This window comes from Crotalus tigris, unplaced genomic scaffold (assembly GCF_016545835.1).
Source record: "Crotalus tigris isolate CLP2741 ecotype Arizona unplaced genomic scaffold, ASM1654583v1 scf7180000017828.1554129, whole genome shotgun sequence".
In the NCBI taxonomy this organism is placed as follows: Eukaryota; Metazoa; Chordata; class Lepidosauria; order Squamata; family Viperidae; genus Crotalus; species Crotalus tigris.
Genome location: NW_024096658.1, coordinates 992,187 through 1,012,463, shown reverse-complemented (window position 1 = coordinate 1,012,463; position 20,277 = coordinate 992,187). Strand labels below are relative to the sequence as shown.

General features: G+C 38.2%; 1 protein-coding gene across 1 annotated transcript in view; it reads left to right on the top strand.

The window, feature by feature from the left end:
• Positions 1–20,277, top strand: part of TMEM135 (transmembrane protein 135) — a 168,539-nt gene that overhangs the window by 31,082 nt on the left and 117,180 nt on the right. The window contains exon 4 of the mRNA XM_039342959.1: positions 4,974–5,007. Within this exon, the coding sequence (XP_039198893.1) occupies positions 4,974–5,007 (34 nt within the window). The remainder of the gene's footprint in view (positions 1–4,973; positions 5,008–20,277) is intronic.

Genomic DNA, 20,277 nt, shown 5'->3' with positions numbered 1-20,277 from the left:
CATTGAGGTAGGCAGTGTATCCGAGATACAGCACGATCAGCTGGGTCCAATAACACGTTCTAGAAGCTGGATACAGGCTGCTAACATCGTATAAAGCAGTGTTTCTCAACCTTGACAATTTTAAGGCATGTGGACTTCAACTCCCAGAATTCCACAGCCAGCACTGTGGAATTCTGGGAGTTGAAGTCCACATGCCTTAAAATTGTCAAGGTTGAGAAACACTGATATAAAGGCTCCCTCCCAGTGACTACTTTTAAAGCCCTGATGATGTTGGGTGGCCCCAACGAAAGCTCTGCTCATTAAATTTTTTACTACTTTTACTACTTTCCTCTTGGTGATCGGTATTTATTGGTTTTATTATGGACATACCCAAGAGTCGAATTTTTAGCTTTATAACTTGTCAATATATATGTGTGTGTGTGTGTGTGTATATATATGTATATGTATGTATGTGTGTGTGTGTATATATATATATATATATATATATATTATATATATATAAATTTTGTTTGCGTGAAATGCCGTTTCACGTTTTAGGTATTTGAAATTATCACTCATTGTGTAGAAGAACAAAGGATAGATGCTTGCATGTTACTGAAAAATACATGTGGGGAACTTTCAGTCAATTTGTCTTTTCTTTGAAATGCTCCCACTCACTGCTTAGAAGATGGTCGAAAGCCTTTGACCATTGAAGCAGTTTTCATAAAGGTCCTGGGAATTTTAAATGATTGTTCATATACCAAAGATGTAGGAGTTACTTTTTTTCATCTTCAAAATATTTGGATTTTTCAGTGCTGTTACAAAAAACAGAAAGACTCCATCCAGCCACCTCATTCTCTGTCGTCCCCTTCCTCTATTGCCCTCAATCTTTCCCAGCATTAACCTTCCTCAAATACTCTTTCATCTTGTTCATCAGATGTGTATACTTTCACTTAAATATGGACACATCTATTGGGATGCATTTAGGTGAAAAGTCTTGGCATATTTCCAGCCCTGTGTTGCCAGTTGAATCATAACAATTCTTTCCCCCCCATAAAGCAATATCAGATCAAATGTTTTGTGCTTCAAGAACCAGTAAGGACACAAAAGGACTAAAGACTAATTTAATTTAATTAATTAAAGTCTAAAAAGCAATTAAGTCTAAATTAAAACCGCAATAGGGGAGGAACGGTGCAGTGTGGCCAAATTCTTGGACAAAAATCACCAGTCGCATAATAACAAATCCCGATAACATAAATTTGCATAAAATGAGGAAAGTCTGTGGTTTATTAAAAAAGAGGACTTTGACAGAAATAACAGCATGATTATGCAATGCTTACTGAGGAATTCGTCAACTAAGGCATGCAGCCTTATCCTTTTTCAGAAAGAAAAAGGATAAGAGAAAATGATAACAAAATCAGACTGTCAATTTCCCACAATGCTAATTATGTGATGTCAATTAGGGCAAGATAAATTATAAATAATAATATGCACCATAGCTATATAATCACATACTTGCTAGGTATCAAATGTATTACAGTTAACAGAGGAAACCATGAGCGACAGATATACAACTGATGTGAGATCGAATTTGGGTCGGTCACCGGGACCAGAGATTTACTCTTCAGAGCTTTCAGAAACACACTGGAGCCCATCTTCAGGGAATTTCTCTCTATTGGAATAGGGGCTTTGGGCTGTTCTGTGCGTCGTATTTATGTGGTACCTTCCTATTGGCTGATTGGTGTGTTGATGGCTGGCAGATTGGCCGTCATTTCCTTGTGCTACCAAGTCCTCAGCTCCTAAGTATTTGACAAGCTGGTGGTAAATCAACACTTCTGTTGATAGACAAGGGGGTCAATCTTAGTTGCTGCGAAATTAAATGTATGTTCTTGTTCATTGTAGTGTGAAACTTCCAATGTGTTTGGGTCGCCTTGTCTGAGTGCTCGCTTGTGTGTTCTTACAATCTGGTGGTTAGCTTCCTCCCCATTTGTCCTACATAGTCACAGGGGATCTAGTAGATTACATTGGAAGTATCTCCCACCTCCAAACGATCTTTTTCAATGCATAATTTGCCCTCGTATGGTAGCTTCATTCATGAGATACAGTGGGGCAAAAAAGTATTTAGTCAGCCACCAATTGTGCAAGTTCTCCCACTTAAAAAGGTGAGAGAGACCTGTAATTGTCATCATAGGTAGACCTCAACTATGAGAGACAAAATGAGAAAACAAATCCAGACAATTTTTGCCCCACTGTATACATCTATCAGTTAGAGGTTCTGTAAATGTTATCCAAAGCAAAGTTTGGTTTATGCAAAATAATGGGCACACTAGCAATATCAGACAGGTCGAGTTCATCTGTAAATGAAAATTGATGTACAATGCTAATAGGACTCTAATAGATCTATTTATATAGATACGTAACAATGCAACCTTGTCAAGTTTTTCTAACATATTTCAAATACAATACTTTGTCCTTATATACTATAGAGTTTATGTTTTCATAAACTATATAAACTTTTCAGTATTAACAAGGAGTAATTATTTTGCTTCATTGCTAAGATGAATAGCTACCTTAAATAAGTCTTGTAGTATTCTACTATAATGCGTAGCCAACGTTGCACAAGGTTGTTTTAGCTGTTTGAAATTGTTTCTTGGATTTACTGATTGGGAATCTGTAAAATAGATATTTGTTTTCACTGTAAGTTATTTCACTACAGCCTCACTACAAGGGTTCTCTTTAGAATGAAATTTTCCTACCCTGTCTGCATTTTTAGTCCTCTTATTTTGAAGCTTAGCTGTTCTTGTTGGTTTTATGTGAACTTTTGCACCGGGGTCTCTCTGTCAGACTTCAGTTGAAAGAAGGAAATAGTTGGGTGTGAGTGATTAAGCATAATCTAAACATCAACTAAAATGCTTTGTTATTTCAGACTTCCCTCCCACCAACCCCATCGTAATTCCAGATATGGAATTGTGGGCCAATCACTTAGGCAGCTGTCCAGAGAATAAATTGGCGATTTCTTGATTTGATTATGGGTTTGAGGTCACCGTAATTTTTTGCGTTTGATTTAATTGTACAGGTTAACTTGTATATTTAACTTTTAAAATGGTGGCGTTTGTAGATTAGATTCTATCTTCTGAAGCAGCCCTGTTGCAAACAGTTTTATGCAATTAAAGTTCATGTTAAAAAAAATAGACATATAAACTGCCTCCTGTTGGAGCCAATGTATACAAAGATTTGCCCTTGTAATATGTGTATTGTGAACTGTGTTTTTCTTTAGCAGAAATATAGTATGGGACAGATTACTGCAGAAGTATAATACACAGTGGCATGGGCATTCACAGAACCAGGAGAAAAATTGTAGTACAGGATTTGTAGGTGCCTTACTTCTTTGGTGGGGATGCGATGGATCATTGGTTAAAATGCTGAGCTTATCAGCTGGACAGTTGACAGCCTGGGTTCAAGACCCTAGTGCAGGGGTAGGCAACCATGGCTCTTTTATGACTAGTGGACTTCAACTCCAAGAATTCCTGAACCAGCATGGCTCAGCTTGAAATCTCTCCCTTTCCCCTCAGCATGGCTGGCTCAGGAATTCTGGGAGTTGAAGTCCATGAGTCATAAAAGATCCAAAGTTGCTTATCTCTGCCCTAGTGCTGTTCAATGAGGTGAACTCTCATTACTTGCCCCAGCTCCTGCCCACTTAGCAGTTTGAAAGCAGCAAATGTGAGTAGATAAATAGATACCACTTTGGTGGGAAGGTAACAGCATTCCATGCATCTTGGCATATAGTCAGGCCACATAACCACGGAAATGTCTTCTGACGATGTTGGCTCCCTCAGCAGAAATGAGCACCATGCCCTAGAGTCGGACACGACTGGACAGGGAAACCTTTATTTTTACCGTAATTGTTGGTTCAATATATTTGCCCCTTTTCTTTTATCAACTGTAAAGGTTTACAGTACTGCATGACTGTGAAGGAGCCATAGTGGCACGGTGGTTAGAATGCAGTATTGCAGGCTTAATTCTGCCAATTGCCAGCAGTTCAATTCTCACCGGCTCAAAGTTAACTCAGCCTTCCCTCCTTCCGAGGTCGGTAAAAGGAGAACCCAGATTGTTGGGGGCAACTAGGCTGACTTTGTAAACTGCCTAGAGAGGGCTGCAAAGCAGTGTGAAAGTGGTATATAAGTCTAAGTGCTATTGCTATTATCGTATTCTACAATACACGAGCCATGTTTTGTGAGAGTGCATTTGCCTTAAGAATGTGTTGGATATATTTACTTTAGTAAATTGGGCAACTTTGAAACGGTATCAAGATAAAAAATCGTGAGATAGGAACAAAAGAAGCTGCCTTATCTTAAATCAGATTATTGGTTCTATACCTGTTGTGTTTTGTCTACACAGGCTGGCAGCAGCTTTTCATATTTCCAATGGAAATTTTCCCAGCTCTCTCCAGATTAAACTAAGGGCATTCTGCATGTGAAAACAGATAAATGGTTGCCCAGTCTCTTCTTGAAAACCTCTAATGATGGTGGAGCAAGAACAGTTTCTTTGCTGTCAGACTAAATGCCAGACTAAAGCAATTATTTGCATAATTATAGATACACTCTGTGAATAGCTAGGGAGGATCCGTCCTTGCCCTCTTTTGCCCAGCAGATATTCCAGCTCTGTGTCTTTTCCTCCTGTGATTCCAGACTATATTCCACCACACATTCTTAGGCTTTGGGTTAAAGCATTGACTCTAAATACTAGTATTTGCTAGGCATTCTTTAAGAAAGAATTAGCAAGAACAGCACCAAGTTTGATCACATCAACCAGCAGTTTTATTGCATATGGTAATACCACTGAAGGAGCAGAATGTTATTTTCATTGCTATGGCCATTAACAGAATTTCCTTTTATATATGACGGAATTCTTGAATGCATTGTGTTTTGATATGATAATACTATGAGTTTTGAATGTCTTAATAATTACTCTGTCTTTTTTGTTTTGGTTTACAGGAGGGGATTGCTTACAATTTACATGGCTAATTTGGTAAGTAATACTATTATAATGCAGTATACATAAGCATGAAAGCTGTGTATAAATATATAGACTGACTCCTGTTTTCATTCCATGAGATGTAGTCCCTTCATTGGCTTAACTGATTTCCAGAGCCCACATCTATCTTTCTTTTGGGGCTGAAAAGACAAATAAGGTTTCTGGGCTGAAGAGTATTATCATGTTGTATTAGTCTTCTTCAACCGATATCTTCCAGCCAGCCCTCCTATCTAATGCAGATTGGATTTCTGGGAGCAGTGGGTTATTTAATTATTATTGAAGTTGTTGATAATAAATTTTGCTTGGAGAAAAAGTATATAATGTGACTTGCATTACATGTCAATAATAAAAAAACAACAAAACTACCAGAGAACATGTCTTATGATTTATGAAGATTGTATTTTATGATTATATTCATGATTTATCACTTGTTACTTGCATGTACATTTAGAGCTCATGCATCTGAGAAAAATTTCTAGTGTATTCAATCACACTTGGCCAATAAAGAATTCTATTCTATTCTATTCTATTCTATTCTATTCTATTCTATTCTATTCTATTCTATTCTATTCTATTCTACTCTACTCTGCTCTAGTAAAGAAGTTATTTTAGGTGTTCAGCAAGGTGGAAAACAGGAAAAAGTAGTTAGAATGAAATGCATGGTAGGGTTGTTTATGTTAGGATATACCTGCTTAGGTTTATTTTCAGTAGGAATAGAAGAACAACACGGCTGTACTAAAGAAGTATTAGAAAATAGACGGATTGTGTGAGAAATCTGCATTCTTAAAAATATTCATTTACACAGGATTCCTATTTTCCCCATAACAACTACCCTATAAAATAAGGTACCCAGGTGGCTCTCTTATCTAAGGTAAGACTAGAACTCACAGTTTCCTAGTTTCTAGCCTGGCGCTTTAACCACTAAACCAAACTTTTGATAAACATGTCTAAAGACCACAACAAAACCTTTATGATTTTTTTTCTGTCTCCTCCTCCTCCATCAAATTTTGACTGGTGAAAAATTCTTGGAAACAATACCATTTTCTAAACATTGAATTAGCCAATGAAAGTATTCCTTAACTTCTGATTTTGGAAGTTGATGTGTTTCTCATAAGTTGCCCACCTGTTTTTCCATGTAATATTCAATAAAAATGATATTAAAGTAAGTTGAGCTTTAGCTCTAAAATGGGAGGGTTTTTTCCCCTTTATTATTATAATGAAATATATCTGCCCATTGTAACATAGCAGTCTTAAAGTAAAATGTACATTTAATATAAGCACCACAGGATGTTTATTTTTTAATTTGTTCAATATATATTTTTTGTTTCCTCTAGAAACCCAAGAATGTGTATATAGTTCTCTTTCTTTCACTTTTTCTTGGCAACAGCAACCCAGTGAGTGCTAGTTGTGCTAAGTAGGTTGTGCTGAGAGACAAAGACTGTCCCAAAGTCAGTATTTGAGCTTCCATGGTTACTTGAACCAGGTTTTCTGAGTTATCACACCCTTAAATACAATAAAATATAAACATGGAGTCTTTTAGTCAAATGTGTGATGAATTATAAAGATTCTATATTTTCTGGATCATGTTGGAAACATTTGACTATGGCCAAGGTTTAGAAGTATAGTATCTTCTTTTATTGTAGAGTTTCTGAGAGATTATCAAGTGTTCATAGGTACTACATACCAAGGCCCTGAATTTGAAATGTATATCCTGCCATTGTAATTAGGAAGATCTTGCCAATTCTGGAAATGACTGTTTTTTAAAAAGGATTTATATTTCTACACGTATCAAAGTCTGCATTTGGGAACCTGTGACGCTCTAGATCAGCAATTCTCAATCTTCGTGTGACGGCGACCCTGTCACACGAACGCGCCACGCATGCGCGGTGCGGCGAGCATGTGTGGCGGCGCCCCATGTGCGGCGGCATGCACGGCGGCGCCCCCATGCGCGATGCACATGCGCGGCGGCGCCCCCATGCGCGGCGTGCATGCGTGGCGGCGCCCCCTGGGGGGAAAATGGCGGATCGCGTTGTTTCGCGACCCCGTAAAATGGTCGATCGACCCCAAATGGGGTCGCGACCCATAGGTTGAGAACCGCTGCTCTAGATGTTGCTGATTGATGATTCCTAGTATCTTTCCTTCATTGTTTTGGTAGTTGATACCACTGAGAGTTACCTGGGCCAGCACAGGTTCCTCATTCTTGAGGTAGGTAGATGTCTTTTGGTTTTCGTTTTTAATAAAACAGCCAATGATCTCACTAGGAGCCTGTACAGAAAGATGTATGTAAAATAATACTAGCTTTAACGTAGCGGGGAATGTGGACTGTAGAATCTGAACCAGTTGCAATCAATGAATCAACATTTCTGTAATACCAAGGAACTGAAAATGATAGTAGCTGGTACTGGAGGCTGGACAAACGTTCACAAGTCTTTCCAAATCTATTTTGGATGGCACATGTTGACGGCAAGACATTTTTAAGATGGTCAGAAAAGGGGTGTATTGGTAACATATATGTGTATAAGACGACCCTTCTAAAGATATATTGAGATCAAAGAGAGTCCCAGATTCCAGCTAGAGGAGAAAATGATACGTGATCACAGCAGTTATTTTTATCTAATAAGGTAGGGAAAATGGGCCTAAGATCACTCTTGAAAGTAAAAGACATAAAAGGTAAAAAACTAGCAAAAAAATTGAGGAAGTACATCAAAGAAGATCCCAAATATTTAAACCTAAGGAAAAAAAATCAGTGGATGGGAAAGAACAGTGCTGAAAGTGTTGTGTGTGAGTAGTGTTATTCAATGGAATAACTTGAGATTATGCGCATTTCTTTATTAATCGTTGTTCTACTTCCTTGCTAGCTTTTAAAACAGTTAATAAAACACATAGCATAATATTTAGCTTCTATAAAACAATGAACTGGGAATAAAGCTAACAGAATGTCTGAAACAAAAACCTGTATCCCTGTTAGGTATTAATGGGTTTAGCCTGGTTTGGAATTTTTGGGAGCTCGTTCTTTCAGAAAAAAAAATGTGGTCATTATCTTTTTTATTATAATAATAAAGTGCTCGCCAAGCAAGGGAGCCTTTAAACAAATTTGTTTCTGCTGTCTCTGCTTTTATTATTTAGACAAAGCACGTTGTTCTCTCTTTAGTCTTTTAAAATCCGTAACTTTAGAATGTTTTGATTTGCCTTGAAAAAAACTTCATTTTGAGTATTCTCTCCATTTCTGGGCCTGGCTGGTAGACGCGTTCTCCAGGCTGGGGGATTTCAACCTGTTTTCACTTAGCTTGGTAGTTCATGGCTACCATGACCATGATCCGAATTATTGGCCCAACAATTTTTTTCTTCTTCTTCCCGTCTAGATCAAACTTTAAACTGCTAAAACGAAGCCAACTTCTTGGCTTTGTGGTTGACCAAAAACAAGTTATTATTTGTACATGTTTCTGGTAGTAGCGGACATACCAGCAGATGGACTGAGCTCTGTGCTTCTCCACATTCACACAGTGTGTTGTAATCTCCTAAGAGCATTCACTTGAGTATATTGGTTTTACAATTTAGGCACTCCTACTCTCAACTTATTCTGGCTCCTCCAAGTAATATAAGGGAGGTCAGATCCTTCAGCCGTATCCTCCTTTAATGTTATTCCTTGCTCGATAGTCTCCTTCCTCCATCTTTTAATTTGATTTTGTCCTTGTGTACCTTCTTGTGTTTGTTCTTGCCATAGAACTGCCTTTTGTTCTTAGATCTGAGTCAACAAACTTGGGGCATATGTCTGTTCAGAGGATGTTGAGGATCATTCTCTTGCTTAGTTCTCTTGGCGTCTCTCCTCATCTTAATTGGGCAATGTCAGCAAGAGGATATATTTTCTCAATTGGTGTAGGTTTGAGACAAACTGTCACTAACCGTACTGCTTCATTGAGGGTGATATCATCTTGTTTTGCCCGTGCAGATAGCACACTCTGTTGCAGAGACCCTCAAGGCCAAATGTTGGGGGAGGGGAGGGGCATACATTAGAACTGGTTTGCACCTCAGGGCAGTGGCAATGTGATTTTGATGTTGTCATCTAGTCCCTTGTTGGGCATGGATTACCCCTGCTTAACCTTGGAGTTTTCTGTGGCTGTTCCCCACAGCAGGGAGAATCAATCTTTTCCAATTGCTGATGGAGAACAACTAACCAGTGGAACAGCTTGCCTTCAGAAGTTGTTCTCTAACACTGGAGGTTTTTAAGAAGAGACTGGACAGCCATTTGTCTAAAATGGTATTGGGTCACCTGGAGCAGAGGTCCCCAACCTTTTGGGCACCAGGGACCGGTTCCATGGAGAGATGTTTTTCTATGGACTGGAGGGGGCGTGGTTTTGTGTGCTGCCTGCAGCTCGCAGAGGGGGCTTTGCTTGTTTGTGCGGACCAGTTGCTGGCATGCCATGGCCTGGTACTGGTCCACGGACTGGTGGTTGGGGACCCCTAATCTGGAGGACTAGAAGGCGTCCAGTCCCTTCCAAATTTGTTATTCTGTATTCTGATAGCTAGTAGACCAGAACCTGGGTCTTCCCATTTTCTAGCCTTAAGCATAAAGTTAAATGTACCGTATTTTCCGGCATATAAGACGACTTTCTAAACCATGCAAATCTTCTCCAAAGTTGGGGGTCGTCTTGTACACCGAGTTGTCTTATACACCATAACATACCGTATTTTCCGGCATATAAGACGACTTTCTAACCATGCAAATCTTCTCCAAAGTCGGGGGTCGTCTTATACGCCGACGTCTTATACGCCGGAAAATACGGTAATAATAAGTCCTACTCCAGAATCTTAATTGTAAAGTTAATCATAATCACGACGTGCAGGGTTGCACAGAAATAAAATAAATGTGTTCCAAATATATCCACATATGAAGGATGTTTCAGTGAAATGAATTAATTCTGCAAAAAACTTCTCAAATGAAGAATCAAAGTGTGTAAGAAAGAGTAAATAGATAGCCCAATCACAGCTGCTAAATTGTAAGGGATGAATTTTGATTTACTGAAGTTCTAGCAACTATCAAGGAGTTAGAGCATGTTATAAATGTTGGTTTAAATCATAAACAGGCATAGTAATTTGTGGCTAGAATGAATTGATCTTAGGCTCTTAGTTCACTAACGTTTTTTTATTTCTTCCATTGAGCTATGGTTTAGGTGAGCAATAGGTCACCTTGGTCTCTTTGATTTCATTCTCAACTATTTTGGTAACTTGGTAAGGAGCTCACCGATGCTGAAAACTTTCTTTAAAAATGAAATGCATGTGTTTAAAGCAATCACAGAGCAAACATGTTTTACGTTAGCTTGCAAAGGCTCAGTGTGCTTCCCGAGAAGTCATCTTATTCTTTGAAAATTGATGCCCTCAATGGTTAGCCATGTATATATTAAACATCTCATATTTTGTGGAATAAGCAGTTTGGAATAGAGCAAGGACAATACTACCACCAACCGATACCCTTAAAATAAGAAAGATTTATGAAATATAAGCAGGGGAAAAAAAATGACTTGATCATCCAGATTTTTTTTTGAGGCTTGTCATGTAAGCTAATTTGATTAACAGTGCATGGTATAATCAAATTACAGAAAATGAATAGCACTCCTGTTGCTTTCTGAAAGGCCAGCATCTAAGGTCGTTGCTGCCACTCTACAGTAAATCTTTCTGAGACAAGTTTTAGAATTAGGAGTTATGTGAACATTGCTGATGTGTTCAGTTTTAAAAATCATACACTAATAATGATAGATCCCTGCAGCTGGTGTACTTGTGGATTGACATGGCTAATTGGCATTGGCATATTAGCCCCAGGAAACCTCATCTGTCACCTCAGCACCGAAATTCTGACATGACCCAGAGAAATTATTCAAGATTTTCTCTCCTTTGTTCTTACGCAGGGCAGCCTTGCTTCCCTCTAGCTTTTCCGCAACCCTTTTCAGATTTTTTTAATCTAAAAATGCTTACTTTCTGAGGGGGGTTCTTTTGAATGCTCATTCCTATTTTTCTACAGTGAATGAATGCACAACATGCATGTGACGGAGAAGGAAGGAAAGCAAACAGAAATGTATGTCATTGATGGACAGATGGACCTCATTGAGAAGAATTGAGAAGTGACCTTCCTTGTGAGAACAACATAGCTTTTGTCTCGGATGTCACTGAAATGTGAATGCCCGACAATTTATTGCAGGGGTCCTCAAACTTGGCCCTTTTAATGTCTCGTGGACTTCCAACTCCCAGAATTCCTCAGCCAACGTTCCTGGCTGAGGAATTCTGGGAGTTGAAGTCCACCAGTCATAAAAGGGCCAAGTTTGAAGACCCCTGATTTATCGTTTGTAAATAAAGATAACCCTTTAGCTCAGTGTTTCTCAACCTTGACAATTTTAAGGCATGTGGACTTCAACTTCCAGAATTCCACAGCCAGCATTGCTGGCTCTGGAATTCTGGGAGTTGAAGTCCACATGCCTTAAAATTGTCAAGTTTGGGAAACACTGCTTTAGCTAGTTTCTGTTTGGGAACTTGAAATAAGAAAAATTGAAGTGACAAACTTTCCAATTGTAATAAAAGCTACCTGATGCATCTCTATCTGATTTCCTGCTTTGAGTTCCCTTTTTCTAGCCAGTCTTCACTGGATATAAAGCTCTGGTTCTAGCACATCTCTTCACTCAATGATATTACTTCATTTTTTCCTTCCCAATAAAGAAGCACACAGCAGTTGGATTTCCTGCCTCCAGGGTAAAACTGCCAATTCCCTTGCTAGGAATGCAGCATGTTATTGTAAAACCAGGAAGAAAATGTTCATTGAAAACAAATAAACCTGTACATTTGATTGTGTGTGCTTACAACAAGATGTGTATGCTTACGACAAGAGGTATAGAGTTCCTTCCTCTTTCTAATAAATTTTATAGAGAGTCAATCTTCCCCAAACTTAGCATGGACCAACTTTCAGAATTGCCCTCTGTTTTTCTTTTTTCAGAAAACTTCAAAATTTATATTGCATTTTACTTAGTTTGCAAATTAATACTGTAATTTAAAATTCAAAAATTTCAACCCTGCATTTTCTTCTGGTTGTTATTTTAAAATTTGACTGTAGCATTTATAACCTAAATTAAACACTCTGAGAGATAAGCCTGAATTTTGTTCCCACTTTTAATACAAAAAACACCAGTCTTCTCCCAGTGTTGTTCCAAGTCTAAGAAATTGACAATTTAAGTAAGAAAGCCAGTTTTTAAAAAGTAATAGAATACTGAATTTGAACCTGTAGGAATTCAGGCCTGTTATGTAAACAGCTTTTTGAATTGACAGATGGGGGATGCTGACCATTTGAGATCTTGTATCTTCAGTGAGAAACTCCTTGGGTCTTCATTAATGGTTAGATTGGGGGGGGGGGGGAAGGCTGACTCTACCTTAGATTGTAAAAGTCAAACTTGATGGAAGGCAGTTCCATTTTCAAAGAGTCTGGCATTGCAAAAGCTGAAAATAAACTCCCTTTTACTTGTTCCATTAAGGAAAGATCTTATTTAGGAAACAAAATAATAATAATCCTAGATTCTACTCAGACTCTTGCTTTAAATAATTGCTATAATATTGTTTTATAACATTGTTTCTATTTGATTAAAAAAATTGAGCTTTTTTAACCTCAGTTGGGTTGGGAGATAAAATTCAGAACAAGAATAGAATTGGGGGGAAGTTACTGCCTGTATTGGGGGTGTGGTGGCCTAGCACAGTGGTGATGAACCTATGGCATCGGTGCCAGAGGTGGCACTCAGAGCCCTCTCTGTGGGCATCCGCGCCGTCGCCCCTGTCCTAGGTCTTCAGCTGGGTTTTATAAAACCTTTTCGCTTTAGGCCTCCACCGCCGTGTATATATATAAAAAAGGTTCAATCAATCAGTCAATTTCAACTTCTCATGGGAAAAAAAAATCTTGCAAAGTTGGAATTGATTGATCGAACTTTTTAGTCCCACCCAGTTTGCTGTTACCACCGCAGCCACGCCCACCCAATGGGCCACACCCACCCGGCACCTGACGATTCATAAGTGGGTTTTGGGTTGCAGTTTGGGGACTTGGTCTCTAAAAGGTTTGACATCACTGGCCTAGCACTTAAAATGCTGGGCTTGTCGACCCAGAAGGTTGGCAGTTCAAGACCCAGGTACCCTGTGACAGGATGAGTTCCCGTTTGTTGCCCCAGCTCCTGCCAACCTAGGAGCTTGAAAGCATACAAATGCGAGTAGATACAGTACTTAAGTACCACTTTGGTGGCAAAGTAACCGCATTTTGTGCACCTCGACATATAGTCATGCTGACCACATGGACATGGAAGTGTCTTTGAACAATGCTGAAAAACTTTATCTTTTTTGTTGTCTGCGTGCATTGCTAATGTTTTGATGTATTTATTAGCTCAGATTTGGTACATCAAACAATCGCAAATTGTTTAAAAATAATAAAGTGGGATCTAAAAAAAATAACAAAACTAATAATAAAACATTTGACATTCCTTTTTGATATCTGTATTCTTACATACGCTTGTCACTATGTCCAGTCTTTCTCCTTAAATGTTTCACTAAAATAGTTCAGAAGCTTCGGAAGGCTTGGAGTTGTTTAATTATTAAAAAACTTTAACCATGGATACAACATGTAATTTAAAAGCACAGTTGACACTGGCTCATAGTAATTATAACTTGTTCTACATCAGTGATGGCGAACCTTTTAGAGACTGAATGCCCAAAAACTGGCCCCTCCCCATCACCCATGCCCGTCCCTGCTCTGCCCCCCTGCCTGCTCCACCCCAGCTCCGCCCCCACTTGCAGGGCCATCCACTGCCTCTACGGCCTGCCGCAGATCATCCAGGCGGCCCAGCAGTGCTATGGCAGCCACGCCTTCCATCTGCGCCCCGCAGCATCAACTGCGCGTGACGGCACAAGGGCGGAGTCATGCCCCTGCTGCCCAGCTGCCATGTCCTTGGCTACACTGCTCTGCGCGGGCCATGCTCGAGGGTGACTCTCCTCCGGGGGCACTGCTGGTGAGGGGGCCGTGGGGGGAGGCGGGGCTGGGGTGATGGTGTGCATGCCCACAGAGAGGGCTCTGAGTGCCGCCTCTGTCACCCATGCCATAGGTTTGCCACCACTGTTCTATATTTTTGTTGCAGGTGAACACCATATCTTGTTGTAAATATGAGGTGTTATTAAACCTGAAACATACAGGATTAAATGTTAAATGCAAATAATGTACGACTTTGGTATGTAAGCTATCAAGACATCAGTGCAAGGATTAAAAAGTGTCTTTCTAGATGGACAATGATGACACCAACCTCTGAATCTGGAAAGCTGCTGAATTGCAATTCCTCTCATTTCATAGGTGTAATAAAAACAGAGGTGCCAAAACAGGTTGATTGTGCTAGCCATTAATTAAATCTTTAAATATTTAGTCTATTACAGACAAATAATGCTTCCCTATTTGGAATTGTTAATAGCAGCAAAGAAAATTAGGCAGATGGAGGGAGGCTGACAATTGCACAGTATCTTCTACTCTTTAGTCTTTAATAGTCCATAAATGATAAACGAGTGTGATAACTTCAGTATCTCTCATTTTAATTTTTTCTTTTTGTTTCACAAAAGTTTACATGAAAATCATGCACATTTTCAAGTCCGTTTCTCCTAATGTATACAGTTTTTTTTGCAGACAATTTCTCATAATGGAATAAACCATATATATATAATTTCTAATGTATTCTATTCATATTGTATGCACAACATTTGACCGAGAATTGCAACACACTTCAGATAAATGCTAACAATGATTGGTATTTAAATTTTGCTTAATTCTCTTGATTTGATTGCATTAACTTGACAAATATAAACTAGGTGGGTGGATGTGTATTAAAAGACACATTGAATTAATTCCTCCCTTCTTATGCATATCTGTCCAGCAATCACCATTGCAAATATTTAATCCCTTGTATGAAGAAGATAGAGAGAGAGAGAGAGGGAGAAAGAGAGAGAAGGAGGGAGGGAGAGAGAGTGGGGGAGAGAGGGAGGGAGGGAGAGAGAGTGGGGGAGAGAGGGAGGGAGGGAGAGAGAGTGGAGGAGAGAGGGAGGGAGGGAGAGAGAGTGGGGGAGGGAGGGAGAGAGACAGAGAGACAGAGAGACAGACTCAGACTCTTTGCTTCTCTTTCCATGCTACCCATCATTTTTATCTTGAGGTCTTGGACATTATGGCTGTTATTTCTTTTTCTCTAATGCAAAATAGTTGTTACCCTCTTAAACCTAAACTTTTGCTAATTTGCAGTGGCAAAAAATGAATAATAAATCAGAGAAATTTGTTGGGTCTTTTTCCTTGTCCCAGAAGCACACCAGCTGTCTTTGATAGATGTCTTAATCTTGTAATTATTGTGAAGCTCTCAGAACCTTATGATTCTCTCATTGAAGGGTTAGCTAATTTTCTTTCAGAAAGAATTCAATTAGGAGCTATTAAAATAGCTTACTGCTTCAGATTACAAAACCTTGGAGCTAAGTTGGCTAAGTAATTAAAAAAAAAATTCATGAGGCAGCAGTTTTCTCAGCTGTCAGTGTTTCAGTAGCTACAAAAAATTATGCTTACTCCTGCACTTTTGACGAGCAAGCGTCTTTTAACATGTGTCTTCAATTCACGTTTTAATCAGAATGTGGAAGTCATTACTGTGACATCTGAAACTGAGGTAGCAATAAAAAATTATCACAAACAAGACAGCAGACACAAATTATTTTGTGTTTATTAATGGGTGGCCTTTTGGAAACTTCCCCCTTATCTAATTGATTCCAGATATTTTAAAAACTGAAATTGTTTTGATGGATATTCCGCCCATGTTTAACTTGAGCTGCCTCACTGGGAATAAAGTTGTCAGCCATTAATGTCTGTCTTCAAAGATTTTGGTGATGATAATCAGACTGGTGGGTTTACCAGAGACTTTTTTCAAAACAAACAGACCAACTTGCTGCTTTTTTTTCTCTCCGGTGTATTATTTTGCTTTAGTTTTTTTCACAGCTAACAAGTTCTGCTTGATGAGAACTAGAATTAAATCAGAACAACTGGAAATGGATTATAGGGAGGCCTTGACTTACAAACACAACAGAGCCCAACATTTTTGTTGCTAAGCAAGACAATTGTTAAATGAAATTTGCTCCATTTTACGACCTTTCTTGCCACAGTTGCTTTGTTACCACAGTCTTATATTTTTGTATTTTGAGATGCCTTATGGCTAATTGATAAAATATTGTTATTTATTACAGAATAGCTGATGTGTACTGGGTTCTACTGCCTTGGTACCACTGCCTTAGAAAAAAGCCAGGTTATTTTTAATTCTTGTTTCATTTATTTAGCAGAAGAAAAAGAATAAATAAAAAAGAAAAGGAAAAAAATAAGGTAGAAATATAATATTAGTAAGTGGTCAAAGGGGTTACTAAGATTGTACAGTTAGTGCTTATAATCACTGATAATGTCATTGTAAGAAATTAAGAATAAAAGACAAAGCATTTTAACAATATAAGAAAGGATTTGAATTCTTGAGCTAAGTGCCGAAATCTTCATTTTTTTGGTTAAAAGTACAAAAACTTGTTAAAACATGGTAGATAAATATTTAGTTTATCACATTTCCTTCGTTGTACATTCTGGCTGATGTACTATATTTATAAACCGTTATTTTCTGTATGTATTTCTAATTTCAGTTCTTTAGTTACTTTTTCCCCTTTAAAACTATACTCTACATATTTATATTTGACTTGCTGCATAATAAATACAATCTATGGAAGCTATTATTGCTTAACTTTGGTTAAACTTCTGAATATATGTTGTTTTTCATTTTGCCATTACTGCATGTTCTCCTAGTTTAAGTTCCCAGTATAATATCATTGTTAAGATATCTATTTTCCAATTTTGTGTTAACTTTATCTGTGAATATATATCTTAGTAATTTGTGATATTTTTTGTTAGTATGTTTTAGAAAAATTGTGGTTTTATTTGAAATTTGATTTCTAAAATTCTTTGAATAGTGCTGTGTATTTCTTTCCAGAACTTTTGAGGGTTTTTACTTGCCTAAAAAATGTTAAAATGTTCCTTCTGTCTCATTGCATTTATTTCTGTATAATTTGGCTTTCTTGACAATTATTGATGGAATTATGTATGAGCTATAAAATATTTTGTACCATCTTTCTTACTGAGTTGCAGCCTATGATGAATTTAATAACTTTCATCCATAGTTTGTTCCATAATTATTCCCATTGTTGTGTTATGATCGTTTCTTTAAATTTTGCATTCAAGTTATCATAAAGTTTATAATTTGTTCCCTCTGTGTCACATATCTAAGACACAGTTTATACATATACCCTAGATCAGTGTTTCTCAACCTTGGCAACTTGAAGAGGTATGGACTTCAACTCCCAGAATTCCCCAGCCAGCTGTGCTAGCTGGGGAATTATGGGAGTTGAAGTCCATACCTCTTCAAGTTGCCAAGGTTGAGAAACACTGCCCTAGATAGTCTTGATTCTGCAGAACATTTCAAATTCTGTCACTATTTTTAGAAGCCCTTCCTCATTTTGAGGGTCTGATTTTATACATCCAGCAATGTGTATGTATATCAACTATATTATGTTCTTGTCTTTACTAAGTAGTTCTTGTGTCCTTAAGCTATTCATGGAATGTGAATGGACTGTATCTTCATGTGGATAAATCATTTCAGGGAACAAAAGATGTAAAGCTTTCAGAAAAGGGATGAATTGGCATTGATAGGTGCATGGAGACTGCAGATCCAATGCACTATATTTTTTCTACTCTGTAAGACATTCAGTCGTAATCCAAAATAAGATATGCATTGGGTCTCCAAAACCCTAACACAATCCATTAAAAAAGTACAAATTTTCCCAATATGCAGATCACAGTAATAATATGACATCTTGGAGAAAGATTCCCTTTCAGTGGAAAGGTAAATGATAGGTTGCTACTCCATGACAGTTATTTACAGAAATGCAAAGAGGAATTGAGAATTTCCTTCAAAATAAATAGAATACCAGAAATTCCTGATATTGCCATTTGTAATGACCTGATCTGGCAGGTTGATAATGCTTCATTTTCTGAGACCGAGAACATCACCTCTTGTCTCAGAGAGACATTTACTACTAACTGAACACAGTCTGTAATTTTCCTACTGGTAGTGTGAACAAGTTAAGAAGGTTAAGGAGCCAACCCACCAATGGCCAAATTTACCTCATAGAATATAATCAGTTCATCAAATTCCTTGTATCTGTTAGATGCCATAGAGAGGATGTTTAGCAAGAGTTGGTCTTCAGCTTCTCTATGCTGTATAATATTTGGAGGGGACACAATTTGAACTTTTAGACTTACGGTATTCTGGGGATCTGTGATATTGTCACAGTAGTCTGGGGATCTGTGATATTGTCATAGGAGTTCCACGAAAGCTTGAAGAAATATTATTATTTAAATCTTGGGGGTCCATGACCATGTCCGTGGCCACAAAAGTTATTTAAAGAGGGTCCATGCTGAAGAAAAGGTTAAGGACCACTCTAATACGGAATTATTCTTAATATGATATTGGGAAATGAAACAACTGTTTAACATCTTTAACTTTATTAAAACTTATAAAAGTATGAAAAATGCTAGATTTACCCTATATCATCGGTAGCTAAAAATTGCTATTCTGATTTAAAATCCTATACTATAGTGAAGATATACACTCATTTCACGGAATTTTTCAAAGTTTGTTCTTCTAAGCCTTGCTATAAATCCCAGTAGATTAAATTAAAAAGAGATCAATTTTTCAAATAGGAAACACTTTTATAACATATGAATGGGTTGCCTGACCTTTTAACTATTTTACCCAATTGATTGTAAATCTTTGGTTTCACTTTGAAAGTACTCCAAAGTAAATATTGCACCAACTAGTTCTATATCAGATTACAGGCATCCTTTGTCAGAAACGATTCAGTTCTAATTAGCCATCAGTCTAGAAAGAAGGTAGTGGTAACTCCAAGAAATGTGAAATAGTTTAAGTTTTGTTATTCTGCTTCTGATTAGTTTGGAGGCTTTGTAAGGCATATGACTATTGAAATAAAGCTTCATTTGTCAACCAGGTTGGATGCAATATTTAATCTGTATTGTGTCCTGTGAAGTTGTAGTAAATCAGTGGTAATTGTACAAGATACATTTTTTAGCAGTCTGAATTTATGTATAAATGATTGAATTGCCTACATAAATTTGCTTTTATATTAGGAGAATGTAAATGGTGACATAATCATACAATGTGAAGCTGTTATGATTGTAACCATATTTCTGGGTCCACCTTTAGCATCAATGATTAAGACGCTGGGCTTGTCGACTGGAAAGCCGACAACCCAGGTTTGAGACCCGAGCGCCACACGACAGGCTGAGCTGCTGTCCTCGCCCAGCTCCTGCCAACTAGCAGTTTGAAAGCATGCAAATGCGAGTAGATAAATAGTTACCACTTCGGTGGGAAGTTAACTGCGCTCTGTGACATCATTCTAGTCATATGACCACGGAAATGTCTTCAGACAGCACTAGTTCAATGGCCTTGAAATGGAGGTGAGCACTGCCCTTTATAGTCAGCAACAATTAATGGAATAAAATCTGCAGGGACATGAGTGAGGTTGCGAGCGCCTGTGCCCTCAGTGAGCACAAGTGGGGCTGCGAGCACCGGCGTCCGCTGCTAGTGCGAGTAGGGCTGCGCATACATGTGCATGTGCCACGCTACCATTCACGTGGTCCAGTTGCAAATAGGCCAGGTCCTGGTAGTGGGCTGCAGCCTATAGGTTGGGAATCCTTGTTCTATGTGATTGCCATTTGCGACGTTCCTAGCCACCTGCCAGCAAACCAAGTCAATACGAGCCGGATTTCACTTAATAACTGTGACAAAAAAATTGTAAAATTGTGCCAAAGGTGCTTTTTCAAAAAGCAACTGGATTCTCTTTGTTTTGCTTGAAGAGGTTTCACTATTTATCCAAGAAGCTTCTTGGATGAAAAGTAAACATCTTCAAGCAAAACATAGAAAGTGCAAGTTGCCTTTCAAAAAAGCACCTTTCAGACAACCATGACCTGAATGACTGAGAATCTCCTTAGAAAGTTGTATAATTGGTTGCCGCTCTCTCAACTGTCTTGCTTAACAACAGAAATTCTGGTCCCAATTGGGATTGTAAGTCGAGGACTACCTATTTTTACTTCTTCCATGCATGTTTATCTATTTGTTTCCTTCTTGGAAT